The following is a 16,779-nucleotide window of genomic DNA, read 5'->3' as shown; positions in this document are numbered from 1 at the left end:
TACGAGTACAGGTTCAGGACTGGAACTACCATCAGCCACCTCCTCTACCTGGATGACATCAAGCTGTATGCTAAGAATGAACAAGACATCGACTCGCTAATCCACCTGACGCGGATCTATATATATATCTCAGACTTAATTGGCAGTTTTTTCCTACCTTTCTGGTACTCTGGAGTGTATTCAAAGCAAGATGCTAAATTTAGAAATGTGTGGAGTATTTCAACAGATGCTGGGCCACTGAAGTCCCTAACCATTTTAGCATATGGTACATTAAGAGGAAAAAGTAATGCCTCCAAAGAAAAGAGAAGAAAACACATTCCATTGAAGTATGCATATCTAGCCCTTAATGTCTCTCAGTTTAAACTCAAATTTACCTCTGCCTCCAACAAACCTGCTGTCAACTCCCTTTTATTAAGGAAGTTTTTTATACCAGGAATGCTCATTCGTAAAATTGAGGAAAGATCATATTCATGATGAATAAATCTGTTTCCCCTTATTATGAAGTGCCTGCATTATTTTCCTGTGAATCTCTAATTTTGTCACATGATATTTTCCACTTTGTGGATGAGGAAGATCAAGAAGGATGAACATATCTCTTTTTAACGTCACTAGTAATATAGCAGTACAGCTAACTAAAATGAGCATCTAGAGAGCACCGTATCTCCAACTACTTAGTTGGATACATTCCGAATGAAGTAGTATGTATCTTAATATACTGTTCTGTATTGCATCCATCATATGATCTAGCTTCTTAGAGAGATTTTCATGTGTAAGCGTATCCGTATGTTTTTTATATGCAAACACATCATACTTTAGCAATAACTTAATTTAACACTCCTTCCCCCCTACTCCCGAGAAGCAAAATTAGCATTATCCCTGGCACTGAAGCAAATGTAGGCATGAGCTTAAGTACCTTCCTGAAATGGGATGACAATGCTCACTGAAGTCAATGGGAATACTCACAGTAACATATAAAGACTACACGTCTGTGGCAAGTTGAAACATTTCCACACTTATTTTTTTCTGCTTCAGTAGAGAACTTTTATATAAATTTGCTAATAAAGAACCCTGGCCTGGGGAAGAGGCTGGATCCCTCTAACTGCTCATATTCCCGTGTTCCAGATGTTACTACATATTAGTTTGGATTTTTTTGAATGTGTGGAGTATTAGTAAAGAATGTGATATTGCTCTGGAGCACTAGTTTGACACTTTAAACCTTAACTTTTAAAAACCGTGTTCTGTTTGGGAATTTGTTTTAATGACTGCCAACAGTTTAAACCAGGTCAAAGTATCAATGTACAGAGGAGAGGCAGCTCTACTCTGATATATCTCAGGAGACTCACCAACAGAGGGCTCCACTCCTGTAAGTCTATATGTGCCTTCGGGGAAGGGGAAAGTAAATTATACCTGCATGGGAAGAATGAATAGTGAATATTGTGGGGGACGGGTGGAAAGGCTTTTAACCACATTGACTAAATATAAAACTGTCAAGCACTTTTCAATTTTTTAAATTTTAAAGTTGAAAAATGATTTAAAGTCTCTGACCCTTGCCATGCCAACCCCTTTGTTCTGTAAACCTTTCCATGTCTTCTTCAGTCCCCTGTACTCCACCCACAATGACCTCCAAGACCTCTGTACTCCTTCATCCAACCCTTCTGTGCTTTGCCTCCTGACCCACCTGCCATGTACCATATCCTCTTGTTCCTCCATTCTAATACCACATAGCGCAGCTCCATGCCATGCAAACCCCTATCTCCATTAGTCCATATGTCCATTCTAGTGCTCCCCACTTACAATGCCTCTCTCCCAGGACTCCTGCCTTTCCACATTGCTCTCCACATGCCACCCCACAACCCATGCCTGAAGTCAGTAGGTCAATTTATATTTACCACTATAATTATCTTAAACTTTGCTCTGCATAACCATGAAAACAGCTCTGAGTGCATTACCCAGACTGTAGCAATAAACAAAAGAAAATGTATGAATTTTAAGGGAAACAACCAGAAAACACATAATACTCCATCCTAGCACTTCAAGGCATATGACCTGCGTAGGCCATGTCTTTACCCCACCCTAAGGCACAAGGAATCAGAACCAGAGCTCTCTTAGTCTAGTCCAAATCCTCCTGTCTCCTTTTAAAACCTACAACTAGTTTGTTAATTTTATAAAGATGGGGGAAAAATCCATAATTTACAAAGTGACTTAAGCAGCACATTATCTTTCATTTTTCAAGTTCATTTTCTAACCCTGTAATATGACTGGGTACGTGCTTCCCTTCCTGTCCCCTCCTCAAGGGCCCTTCCTCAGCATTCTGTCCCTTCGTTGCTCCATGATACCAAGAAGTAAGCATATATGAAGTCATGCAGAACTGTCAGAAATTTCTGTCATGTCAATCCTCACAACTAAGTGTTGAAGACATTTTACTTATATTTCATATGTTAAGTCCCAGATGTGGGATAGCTCCTGACCCTGCAGCTCAAGTAGTGCTATTGATCAAGTGCTGCACTGCATTCCTCTGCATCTTCACAGTAATTTGAGCTTTGCCCTCGATATGCTCATAACCAATCACTAATGATAACAGGAATTATATAGGTGTGTCAAGTACAAATATGGGAAATAGTAATAACTGGCATTTTGTATAAGTAATTTCACAAGGTGGTGTCATTTTAACACGGGTTTATAAAAGTACAATACTCATAGGGTAGCTAAATAAATAAAAAAAACCAAAAACCCTACTTTCTATGGATTAGCCACACATCTAGTTTTAGCAGTTATGTAAATAATTTTACGAAATCCTTGGGAAGAAGAGGTAACCAGACAAGCTTATTCTTTAGAAATATTTTTAAAATTACTCTGCCTGTTGGCATTTCTCAGGCACCTAGTATCTAGCGGCTATACAAATAATGACAACTGGAATAAGGTTCTCCTTTAAAAAATACTCAAACCATTTCCTTGTGCAATTGGGGAACTGTCAGCATGAGACTCTCTCATCAGTCCTGGCAAAGGGTACCTACCAACAGAGCTACCAAGTCTCTAAGGTAGGAGCTGTAGGATTTCAGTCAGTCAGTCTCCATGGTGCTTCACAATTGTACTTCAGCTCTTTATCAAGTGCAATTTCCCCATTTCAACCCTCTGTATTGGCATTTGTGATGCAACAGATATGCTACACTTGGGAACCTGTGATGACCGTCAGATGAATAAAGCTGGACAAAATATTAGAATCAAGCTTAAATCCAATCATAGTGAGCCTGGTTTGAGGTTCAATATGCTTTTTGCACTCAGAGAGGAAGTGGGGAAATTCCCATGCCTCACTGGAACATCCTTCCTTAGCCCCATAAACTACTGCATTTCGTGCAAAACCCCAAGACTCCCTTTCTGTTGCCATTTGGTGAAGTACCATTGCCATCCGTTCACTAACTCCTTTCCCGACCCTCACCCCCTTCCTTATGGATCTTTGGAGAGGAAAGGAGACATCTCCCTCCTACACAAAGTCTCCTGGGAGAGAAGGAGGAACCAGCCCACTCTTTCCCTTGAAGCCACCCAGCAATAACATCACTACTCATTGTGTGGCCTTGTGCAAACCACTTAATTTCTCTGCTATTGCTCCATCTTTGAGCTGAGGATAAGCATATTGATGTATCCCCTCCTCCACAGCAACGTTGTGAGGATTAATCAGATTACCTTCAAAGCACTTAACAAAACAGGAAAGTTATTAAGTACCTATAAAACTGCAATCTTCGTTGTTCAGCCACTCATGAGTGTCAGCCTGCAACACTTTTGGGAAAGGTCACAGAGCATCACCTCAGTGATGTTCTCAAAACAACGAGACCCCAAAAGGTAGTCTGGCATTGGGTATACAGATGTCAATAATGTTGTCTCATTTGATATTGCTATGTGCCAGAAATAGAGCTCTCTAAAGTCTGAAGCACTTACTGGTTTCTGTAGCCTGTCCTGGCCAACATGAGCTAAACAGAAGCTAAAAATACAAGTTCTGGCAAGGGTATCAATGTGACCAGTATCTTGAACTTCAAACCCCTTGATCCACATAAACGCACTAAGCAGAAAAAAAGAAACACTACCAATCCGGCTTCCCGGAGTCCATTTCTGAAAATCTCATAAGGGGCCAGATTGTTTTGTGAACAAAACAAACAAAAAACTGTTGAATCTTCAGCATGTGATTGGTTAGAATAGCAACTTAAAACCACATGCAAGGCATTTTATAATGCCAAAGGAAGTAAAACGTTCAGCTCTTCGTGTCTATTTTCACATAATATTTCAAGAAAAGAATGGCCCCAGACTGTTGGCCACTTGACAGCTGCAGCTTATTTAGATCTAGTTAGTGACTTCACACTTAGATAGCACTTCACATGCTCTGGCTTGCTCATGCAAGCTCTTCAATAGGCACAAAACATACATAGCCAGAAGGAATGTCTTCGCAACCTATGGGTTCTGAAATATCTAGACTATCTGGATTCACTAGTTCTAATCTTAAAGATTCAGCCCATCTTCTGAGGTAAACAAATATTTTCCAGAAATGTATTTGTTCTTGGCCAGTATTTCCTCTGCCTACATTATTAAGCAGCATGTTATAGATAGTGCAATCACTTGTATGCCAGAAGTAGCAGCATTTTGACAGTGCTGTATGTTTATATAAAACTTGGGATCTCTGGGATAAAGATTCTATATATTAGTGTTCTTCTTAGCTATCTCCTTTGCAAGATTTTGCTCAGAGTCATGAGATTATGAAATCAGTCTTAAATACAACATTTCTAGGTTGCTTCTACATGGGATAGCTGTTAGTAAAGTAGTCAAGTACTATTAAATTATAATAGACCCGTTGTTCATTGTAGAGTATATAATTCTGCACAGACATCCTAGAGAAAGAGATATAAAAGAAATGCAAATAAAACCACAACTTTTAAAATATAGTTCAAAAATGTATGAGAGATAAAGTCAAGGTACATAAATCTGCTAAATGCAAGTAGCCATAAAGTATCAGCATATTTGAATACCTTTTCATTAATGCACTAACCCAATATAATAAATGCTAGGATGTCCACAATCTGTACTTCCTCTGGTTAAAAGACTACATACACACAATTACATACATTTACCAAAATTGTTCAATATTTTATTTCTACTTTCTCTACATCAGCAACATCAGGTTAAGTCAATTTAGGTTGCACTGTTCATGAGAAATCCAAATATTTGCCTGGTTACAACAACAATCTGAATTAAAATGTAACATAACGTAAGGAACACTTATTTTATTAATAACCTCAGCATAAACCTTCAAAGTCTTTCACAATAGCCTCTTTTATAACAGGCCACTAAACCACACCAGTATAAATCTTTAGAACACAATATATCGACCCATGGGTATTCATTTACAGTCTCAATTTTCTGTGTGTTGTGTGTGTGTGTGTGTGTGTGTGTGTATCATAAGGCCAATCAACTGCCATATTTAACCTTCAATTCATCTCCCACTGAAAAAAGAATAGACATATCGAAGAACTGTCAGACCACATACTGTGCAGTGAGCACAATGGAAGGAACTTTAGCTACTTACAAACTTCCTCTTCTTGGAAGACTCAGCTCCTTCTGTAAAATGAAAAAAGATCACGTTACATTTGAAATCAAAAGAATGCAGTTGGAAATATCCATTTTTTAAAATTAAGTACCACAATCCTTCAATCTCAACAATACTGTACACAGACAGCCCAGATGTGTTTTGAATATAATAAAGGATTATACAGATTTTGTATAAATCTTCTTTCATGTTCTGCTTCCTACTGTTATTTCAAACACTGATTTTCTTTAGGTTTGTCTTTGGGAATGTTCAATAGAATCTGTGACAGAAATATTCTCAGATCATATTTCAAACAACAGAATAACTTAACAGCCAGATCCACTGGGGATTTTTAAAAGAATTAAAATTAGCAAGGGCCCAGTTCTGCAATACGCTAATCTTCCATAACGCCCACTGTGTGCAAAAATAGTTGAGGATATTCAGCACCTGACAGGAATCAGTCACAAACATCAAGGATCTTACAACAGAACATGGACATTGTTCATTTATTTTGACAAGCATAGCTTGACCAGTTATACTACTTCATAATATGCTCATAAAATGCTCTACAGTACATCATTTTATGAAGTCTTAATACAAAGCACTCTAATGCATTTTTTTTAAACAAAACTTTTGCTAAGAAGTAGGATGAAACTGCCATTTGATGAGAATTACTGTGATTGTATATTAGCTAAATGAGAATTAGTGAGAAGTTACTATAGCTAATATATTTTCTGTTAGTATTTTGGAGAGAAGACAGCTAAAAGACTCACCAAGTTCTGTCCATCATCAAAAGATGCATGATATATGCATAGAAAAGTGGGCGAGGTAATATCAGCTAAATTATGTAATATCCATTTTCTGCTTTCCAATTCCCTGCCACACACACACACACACACACACACCCCTTGTTACACTTTGGTACCTCTCAGTCACGTCCCTCGATTTCTCCCATTCCAGTTATTTTCTCAAAACTATATTTGTAAAGTTGTCTTTGTAATCTTGTTCAGATGGGAATATAACCTGCATTTAAATGAAGGGGCACTCATCTGACCTATGAGATACACAGTACTAGATGTTCTCCAGACATAGTGATGTTAGAATTTTCTCTTTTAAAAAAAAAATCAGAAAAATAAGATTCTATAAAATGCATGTGCACCCTCTGACCAGATAATGCATATGAATGTGTAAAAATCTCAAACACAAATAAATGGATAAAAATGGCTCACTCAGTCACCCTAGAAAGGACCATGAAGAAATGAATATTCTTTTATATTCTTTGCAGACTTTAGATGGTGTACAGTGAATAAGACAGAGGCCACTGAAATATCAAATAACTGCTTCATTTCTGAGCACCATCCATCCTGTACAGTAAATGAGGCAGGGAACCTGTGGACAAAGTAATTAACTTTATTCTAATATTTGCTAGTTCTGGAGTTTCTGCAACTTGGTAGAATTTTCAACTTAAATACTATATTAACATAACCTTATATATGTAATATGCAAGTGTTACACACACACATACACACTGTTTTATAAAAACTAAATAATTCCAGTAAGTTCAAAATGATGGAGAACACAAATATCCACTTAATTTTTAAAAGCATGTTGAGCTTGGATCCCCACACACTCCCAACTGTACAAAGAATTATTCAAAGATTACGATCGCATTGTGTTCTGTATCTAATTTGAAATGCATCACAAGGACAATTTTGCTTCTTGTTCCACAGCAGGTGAACTATGAACAGTCAGTCTGTAATGGATAGTGACTAATGGAAACCTGTTCACATTTTGTGAGCAAAGGTCGCATTTATATCTTGTCAAGTGTCCAGAAACTGCTTTTAATTTAACACTCTTAACAAGTATACCAAATCAATCCCTTATACTTGTATTTTTCTTGGTAGATGAACAGATTTTTTCCACTGAGTTTGTCATTATCAGTATCAAAATTGCAGATGATCAGCATTGTATGCAGGTACAGCTGCATTTAGTCCTTGGGCTGTGCTTTGGGCACCCCTGCTGTACTGCCTTGTAATTACTGGAGAAGTTCCATGTCAGATAAATCACTAGGGATAACTAGTAGAGGGTAAAGATGTACTAGAAGATGTTGGCAGCTTTTACAAAGTAAATTTCACACCCAAGTTATTTCTACGCGCACAGATCTCATTTGAAGCAAAGCAGTGCAAATATCACTTTTTAAGCATGTTTTTAAAATAAAAAAAGCATGGCAATACCAATAAGCAACTAACCAAAAATAAATGAAGAAATAAAACAAACTTCCTTTTTAGACAATGTCCGTATCTTCACATTTTCCCTATATACCATAGCGTTGACATCAAAATGCCACGTCAGTTCTCTCACATTTATCACAGGCTTGAGTACCTCCAACACAGAAAACTTCACTGCAAGTCAGCATCCAATTATGTTTTGCACGCCTCCTATCACTAAGTACATGAAAGGCTCACAGTTTATAGCTCTTAGATATGTCTCACATCACTTGTGGCTTTTCTAAATTAGGGATTTCTGCATCAGGATACAAAATTTCTTAATTAATATGTTAGTATATATTGTCTTACTCCAGGTACATTTCTGCAGTTCAATCCTTTTCCTCTGGTATAGATACAACCCAGTGAAAATATCCCTAATGTAGACATGCCCTTATTCTAAGACCCAGGAAAAGAGGCATTTTGTTCCTATGCATCTGGAAAGCTGTTATTTCACAAACTGAAGAGAGAAAGTTTGACTGAATTATACAGCTTTTAGTATACAGTGGAGAAAAAAGCTGAAGAAGGCATACTGGAAACATGCTAATCTTTAACTTTGGAACTGTGGGTTTGAATCTCAGTTGTATTAAAAATGCCATAAAGTTAGCTTATGACTCCCAGGCACTAAAAATTGTTGTTTAAGAAAGGATTTTGATGAAGTCTAAAATCAAGGGCAAGGTTTTCGTGGGCTGGGTGTTCCAGTTCAGATGAGCTGAGCCAGTGCAGGACTCAGGGATGCAGGTGGCACAAGGGTGGCTTCAAGCCAAACTTTGTGTCTCCATGGTCCTGAGTTCACACACATACTGGACAAATCTCCAACATAAAAGCTCTACCATCCCAGCTGTCAAGGATCACCAAGAAGTAGAATAATAGAAATATAGAGCAGAAAGCATCTTGAGAGGTCATCTAGTCCATCCCTCTGTGCTGAGGCAGGATTAAATATACTGTCAGGGGTGGCTGAAGAGGTTTGTCTGGTGGTCTAGGTATAGAGACAGAAGACCTCACTATATATCTTTGTTTTCTCTTTAAGCTGGCACTAAGGTTGCTTTACGCCACTTCACAAACAAGACTCTTGTCCGAACTATGTAATGTCCTTTCTGCCTTGAGACTGTTGTCTGCAAACCTACAGAGACATACTAAGTTGGATCTCAGGTTTAGAAGATATGTAGAAGCCTCTGCTAAATTACATTGAAGATACAATAAGGACTGTGCGTACATGATTTAATTAAGCTAATCATTAATCAGCGAACTGTCAAAATACAGCGAGCATTTTATTTTTAGTAACTTGTCTTCAAAAGCACAGAAGTTTTTTGGGTTTATAACTCACAAAATATTCAGAAATTCAGTACATGTCACAGTCATTCATGTCTTATGAAATGTAGGTCAGCCAGCGCAATTTTAATTCACACAGCAGACTAGGCGTCCAGTCTTATGAAGCCCATTGATAAATAAGGCGTATCAACTCAACTACTAACTATGTTTCCGTTTAGTAGGGGAAAGACTTTGACCTACAACAGAGTTTAAATAAAAAGGATATATACCACAGCTGTGACCCACACGACACTGCAATTTTCAGTACTTCTACCCATTACCAGTAAATTCAAATATTGATCTATCCACTCCTATATGGAGGGGAAAAGGTGCCATCAACTTTTATTGCTTGTTGCTAAGTCCCATTCTCAGGAATCAATAAAAGCTACAACGTTCATAAGCTGCTAACGAGAGCGCAAATGTTGTGGATACTGGGTACCTTTTAGAACCACAGTAAATCAGCTTCATCTTTCAATAATAGTTGCAAGGTTTTCAAATATTCAGAAGCCTGATCTTAGAGACTTTTCAACTGTCCATAAAAAGCTCCATAAAAGAAATCTTTCAACTAAATATCAATAATGCACTATTTAAAAAAAACAACAAAGAAATAACATGAGAAAGAACAATACTGCTATTTACCATCTACAATTTGCTGTCTTAGATCTGAAGGTCTCCAGCTTCTTATAGCTTATTAGATTAGTTGGTAACTTTGTTTAATGTGTGTACACACACAGAGTACACCAAAAGTAACCTGGTTACAAGCAGTTTCATTACATAATTATTCTGCCACTTAAATACCAACCGCTTCCATGGATTACATATAAAAATTAGTAACCTTACATTTACCATTTCTCCTTTTCACCTATGGGTGGCACCAACAATTTTCCATGGTGACTCCCCCTGAAAAAGGGTGCCAGGCAGGGCCGGTCCACAACATTTTGGCACCCAAGGCAGGGAGCTCAAATGACGCCCCCATGTCTCCTCGATTGGGCCAAAACTTTGAAAGGTCTCAATTCTGCCTTCTTCCTATTCTACTCCTCTCATGGTACTGCTCTGCTTCCTACCCCAATAAAAGGGGAACTAACAATTTAAAATGCCTTGTTCAAAAAATAAGTATCACTTAACTTTCAAATAAGCAAACAGCAAATGTAACTTCTTGTCTGCATAGTAAACACTGGCATTTTCATCTATTTGAATAATCAAAGTGGTGCTTTCCATGCCTTCTTGGTTGCAAAGAGCAGTACTGCTTCCTGAAGGTGTGGACAGTCTTACTCCAGGTCTGGGCCAGCTCATGCTCTATTGAGATGGTTGCAAGGCCAACCAGCCTCTCCTGTGTCATTGTGGAGCCTAGATGTGTTTTTATTAACCTCAGCTTGGAGAAGCTATATTCTCCACTGGCAACCGTTACAGGAAGCATGAGAAGTATGTGCAGAGCAACAAAAGCATTTGGAAAGAGGCTGGTCATCTTATTTGTGCACATATATTCCAGAAAAGCCTTTGGAGTTGATCCTGCTGAAATATTATCTTGAAAGAGCTTTCAGTTCATCACCTAAATCACTCGCATCAATATTGCACGTCATGGGCCAACACTGTCTCTAGTGCCCTGCATTGCTGGTGTAGGTCTTCCTCAGGTAAAGTGAGGAGTTCCGAAATGCCATACAACATCCCAAATATAGACTCTAGGACTGGAAGGGACCTCGAGAGGTCATCGAGTCCAGTTCCCTGCCCTCGTGGCAGGACCAAATACTGTCTAGACCATCCCTGATAGACATTTATCTAACCCACTCTTAAATATCTCCAGAGATGGAGATTCCACAACCTCCCTAGGCAATTTATTCCAGTGTTTAACTACCCTGACAGTTAGGAACTTTTTCCTAATGTCCAACCTAAATCTCCCTTGCTGCAGTTTAAGCCCATTGCTTCTTGTTCTATCATTAGAGGCTAAGGTGAACAAGTTTTCTCCCTCCTCCTCATGACACCCTTTTAGATACCTGAAAACTGCTATCATGTCCCCTCTCAGTCTTCTCTTTTCCAAACTAAATAAACCCAATTCTTTCAGCCTTCCTTCATAGGTCATGTTCTCAAGACCTTTAATCATTCTTGTTGCTCTTCTCTGGACCCTCTCCAATTTCTCCACATCTTTCTTGAAATGCGGTGCCCAGAACTGGACACAATACTCCAGTTGAGGCCTAACCAGTGCAGAGTAGAGCGGAAGAATGACTTCTCGTGTCTTGTTTACAACACACCTGTTAATGCATCCCAGAATCACGTTTGCTTTTTTTGCAACAGTATCACACTGTTGACTCATATTTAGCTTGTGGTCCACTATGACCCCTAGATCTCTTTCTGCCATACTCCTTCCTAGACAGTCTCTTCCCATTCTGTATGTGTGAAACTGATTGTTCCTTCCTAAGTGGAGCACTTTGCATTTGTCTTTATTGAACTTCATCCGGTTTACCTCAGATCATTTCTCCAATTTGTCCAGATCATTTTGAATTTTGACCCTGTCCTCCAAAGCAGTTGCAATCCCTCCCAGTTTGGTATCGTCCGCAAACACTGCTGTGCTCCTTGAGCTGCAATGCACAATCTAGCACTTTGTTCCTTGAGCTCAACTATTGCACAATCTAGCAACTTGTTAAATAATTCAACTTTGAATTGTTGTTTGGGGTTTCTTATGGAAATATCCCGTGCCTCGTAATCAAAAATGTTGTCTTCTTCGGTGACTCTTGTATTCTTGAATGAGTGAGAAAATAGCTTCAGTGTGAAGTTCCTCTGCCAACTGCTGTGCACTCTTCAGAACGTTTTGAAATCCCTCATCTGACCGGTAAGACTGGAGGTATGACTCTGCTTTGTCCAGTTGTTCCATTGCTCCAGATATATCAAGGTCAACACCTTGGAGTCTCTTGCTTACAACATTTACTTCAAACAGTATGTCATGCCACAACACTAAGCCACATAGAAATTTGAAATTATGTATGTTTCTGGTCATTCCATTTCCCTCTGCCACTGTTCCAGTCATAGCATTATCCTCCATCATGGTAACTATGGCATCATCTATCTTCTCAATTTCGTGTTTGATAGGCTTTATCACCTCCACTCGAATTTCCCATTGTGTGGCACTCAGTAGTTTCAGTGTCAGAGGGGATGTTCCCAGATGTTGCTTCAAAATTTGCCATCGATGAGTTGATGCAGAGAAAAATACATAGAGGCTTTGAATTACATTAAAAAATTCAGCAGCCTCACTAGAAGCTGATGCTGCATCAGTGACCACCAAGTTCAGTGAATGAGAACTGCATGGGACAAAAAAAGCTCAAGGGTTTAACTCTCGGATCTGTGTCTGCACTGCTCTGTTCTTTCCTCTCATGTTGGCACCATTATCGTAGTTTGATCTTGTGTCAGCTATCACAATTCCCCTATCTTCCAGCTTTTTAAGAAGCACATTTGTCATACTAGCTCTTGTAGTATCAATGTCAATAAATTCTAGAAAATCTTCTCTGATAGTCACCATTGAAAAGATATTTTCACTAGGTTGTTGTTGTTACAAAACACACCATTAAAGTCATTTGTTCCGTATGGCTGATGTCAGGCATGCAGTCCAGAATAACAGAGTAATATCTTGCTGACTTCAGATCTGCCAAAATCTTCTGTTTGACTTTTGTTGCCAGTAACTGTATGATCTCATTTTGAATTGTTTTTCCAAGGTAGTTGGTGTGTGTACATTTCTTGGTGGTGACTCTTCTTAGATGCTCCTGGAGTACAGCATCAAACTCAGCCATCAGCTCCACAATTTTAAGGAAGTTTCCATTGTTTGGCACATACAGCTGATCTGAAGTGCCACACAGTGCTAGGTTTTGGGTAGCAAGCATTCTCACAATGGCAATGAGCCTTTTCAGAACATTTTGCCAGTAAAGAGACTCTGATGCAATCTTCTCTTGATGCTGATCATCTATGGTGGCCTTTAACCTTAGTCTCATCTCAAGCGCTCTTTCCACCTATGGAATGCTCTCTGGTGATTTGCTGCCTTCTCATGGCATGCCAGATTTCTAGCCAGATTTTTCCAGTCCTTTGTTCCTGTAGAACCCAATGTGGCTGGAACATTAGACTGGAAGAGTTTGCAACAAAAACAGTATGCAGCATTCTGGGTTTTTGAGTACATAAGCCATGGCCTCTCCACTTTGTCACCATTGGGGATTTCACTGCCAGTAATGTGTTGGATGGAAACTTCTATTTTCATTGTCTTTGGGGAACATGAAGTTTTTCACTTGCTGTGGCCCATGCAGTACAAGGAAGTCCCTCAGGCTACTGCTCAAGTGGGTCCACAGTCCTGGATCATCTAGACTTAAGGAACTAAACTCAGCAGCAGCTGTTTCTTGCGCCCACACCTTCTCGATCTAACACTTTTTCTAGGAATGGTGCGTGGTTATACAGTCCATTGGAGGATGAAGATACGAATGGCTAGCAGTACAGCTGCGGGTCACTCTGTCACTTGATCACTCAGCGTTGAGGATCAAGGCATCTCCTCACTCACTCACATCCTCACTCGGGCCTGAAGGCTCACCTTGAACATTTGTGCTACGCATCTCAGGAGAGCTCCTTCCGCTTAGATAGAAAAGCTCCTTTGCTTCTTTTTCTGAATGCTGCCCCAGAGGGCTTTTTCTCTTTCACTCAATGGCTGCTGTTCGTGCCAACTATAGTGGCTCTCAAACAGCTAACTGAAGAGACAAATAAGCAGCGGTAGCAGGCCTGAGTGGGAGAATACATCGTCTAAGACCTAAATCTGGCTCCCTACTATTCTTTCTAATTGACTGCCGTCTTCAGTGGCAAGTGGGTTCAGGAAGCAGCAGGAAACAGGAAGCTCCCTGAGAAGCTGGTGTTAATCAGTCCAGGCTCCTGGGGGGTGCTAGAGAGGTACATAAGAGGCTCTTCCTCCTCCCTCCCCCTGCAGCTCCTGCTGTTTTCTGTTATTCCCTCTCACCTTTTCTCCTGTCTGCCTGCCTGTTATATCTCTTGTGCCCTCCTTCCTCCAGCACAGCACTCCACAATCTCTGTGCATCTAGAGCAGAGAAAATATATATGCACCAGCAACAGATACAATTTTCTACATTCTGGGTCCTAGTGGCAGCCCTCCCAGTCTGGCACCTGAGGCGGCTGCCTCAGTTTGCCTCACGGTAAGGCCAGCCCTGGTGCCAGGTCTTTTATATATCTAAACTGGGCCCTTGAATTTATAAAAGATATTACATTATGTTTCAACTTTCTCCTCTTGCTTAAAGCTAAGAAAAAAATGCAAACAGTGAATCAACTCCAATATATGTTAATAGGTGTCTACTACAGATTTCAGTAGGATGCATATAAATTAAAGGAAAGAGCCACTTAACTCAGATTTAACCTGAAGAAGCCACTTGGGTTATCTAGGCTGATGTCAGGCACTTGACAATACAATTCATTTTTGTTTTTCTAAACTAACCTCCCCACAGTTATTTTGCAATAGTGGCTGCTGACAATCTCTTTTAGGGCAGAAATTTATCGGTGGATCAACTCCAGGGGTATTGAAATGTGCTGTGAAGGGAATATCCCGAAGTCTGCTTAAACCTTGACATTATCATCAATTTACAAGCAAATTAAGTGGATGGGGAGGACACTTTAAAGACAACATATATTAAAAAAACATAATATAGAATGAAAAAAATCAATGGCTCTATCACATACAACATGAAACTGATTGAAACAGTCAATAAGTGTTCAACCATAGGTTAACAAGACACTATGGCAATATTAAAATGTATAATAGACTAACAACATTACGGAAAGAGGTAGCAGTTAGATTTGTTTTACTTTGCTTACCATATGTTTACGAAGTTTCTTAATGCTTGAAAATACTAATCCCTCTGGAGCAAGAGGATACTGTATTTTGTAATGATGGTTTGCGCAAGGAGAAAAGGTCTGGTCTAGCAGTAGAAATACTATATGTTGTCTCATGTCTCTCCAGTGGCAAGGTCTGTTGTAAGATTCAGCAACAGGAGGAGCACTGAATTTATCTGTTATGAATTATATTGATTAAAAGATGTCCCTAAAAATGGATTTTTCATAGTTAAAGTCATGGGAGCAAAGGCACAGAAGTTGAAGAAAAGAGCAAGTCATGCTCTGTAGCCAGACCAAATACTTCTTTAGGCTGAAATCTAACATTGGCTAAAGAGTGCCATAAGCTCTTAATTGTTCAGACAGCAGTAGCAATTTAAAAACTGCTACTGGGCATAGATATGCTCTACCATTTAAAAGAAGACTACTACTGGAATTGGTAGACTCTAAAACTGTAGGAAACAAACTGCAACCACTACCTTGGAAGGATAAAAGGTTGACCCTGGTAGGATTCAAACCTGTGGTTTCAGCGAGTCCTGGTGTGCTAGTATTTGGCATTAAGAAGCCAAAACACCCACATTCCAAGACTCAGGGCAACATTTACGTAGTACAAGTGTGCAAACTTAAAAAAACTGTCTTTTCTTTTAATAAAATGTATTCCATGTTAGATACATGGGTATTTTAAATCCAGTCTAAGCATACTTTAGGAGGGCAAGTATCCGATTCATACCTACGGAATAAATAAATACTGAAATATTTAATAAAATTGAACTTTATTAATAAAATAATTGAGAATTGTATCTATAAACCATTTCTCAATTGACCAGTAGTTACATTACTACCTAACTTCATACTCCATCCTAAGTTCACAGTTGATAGCAGCCTATGCTATCCAAACTCTACTACTTTATGAGTACAATTAAGTGCTGGTTACTTGAATCAAAATTAATAAAATATGAAAGCCTCTCCTACTCTAAAGGATAGCCCTATAAAAAAGTAGCTTTTCAATACCAACATGAATACAATACTCCTGACGTGTACACTCTAGACACGTTATAGCCATTTTGTCTTTTTGTTTTTTAAAAGACTTCTCAAGAAAATGCAGGAGAAAATAATTACTATGACCAAGAATAACGTACGTTAGATTTGATGCCTCCTATGTTGCATTCTACATTTTCTCAGTCTGACTTATCAATAAATAACCATGTTTCTTTAACTAAAAAGTGTGGAAAACTCTGATTGAATTTTCCACTTCAAAGTACACAAAATCATTTCATCTAACACGCTGTGTTAGAAAATCCATGCTCCATTCTGACCTCCTGTTGCACAGTCTATTTCACCCATTGGCAATGTACCATATCACTGCATGACTGGTAGAGCAGAGTAAATACATTGACTGAGAAATGTTTGAAAACACCAATCCCACATGGATTCCAGCTACTACCAAACTCAAACAAATATTCTCATCCTTACAATTTAAGAGCACTATAGCACACTCAGAAAAATTCATGCAAGACATAATATCCCAGCTGCTTGTACAACTGTGCAGCTGAACAAACCTAGGAGCACTAGTATGGTTTTTCAGTGCTTTAGGTTTGGGAAAAAAACAAACAATCGACTTTCAGATAAATACCTAGTTTTACTGGGCTTTTTGCATTAGGGAGGGGATGATGGAGGAACACAAGGACAAACTCATTTGGGCATTTCCAAATGCACCATACACTTCACATTAAAACATAGCTGTGCAAGTTCCTGGTAATAGTTTTCTCTCTCCACTGC

The 16,779-nt window shown here is 39.0% G+C and overlaps 1 protein-coding gene across 2 annotated transcripts in view; it reads right to left on the bottom strand.

The window, feature by feature from the left end:
• Positions 1–16,779, bottom strand: part of MAST4 (microtubule associated serine/threonine kinase family member 4) — a 474,263-nt gene that overhangs the window by 222,794 nt on the left and 234,690 nt on the right. For both annotated transcript variants that reach the window (XM_075066982.1, XM_075066983.1), the window contains exon 4: positions 5,570–5,601. In XM_075066982.1, coding sequence (XP_074923083.1) covers positions 5,570–5,601 — 32 coding nt within the window. The remainder of the gene's footprint in view (positions 1–5,569; positions 5,602–16,779) is intronic.

Source organism: Chelonoidis abingdonii, chromosome 6, assembly GCF_003597395.2.
Source record: "Chelonoidis abingdonii isolate Lonesome George chromosome 6, CheloAbing_2.0, whole genome shotgun sequence".
Classification (NCBI taxonomy): domain Eukaryota; kingdom Metazoa; phylum Chordata; order Testudines; family Testudinidae; genus Chelonoidis; species Chelonoidis abingdonii.
This window is presented reverse-complemented; position numbering and strand designations above follow the sequence as displayed.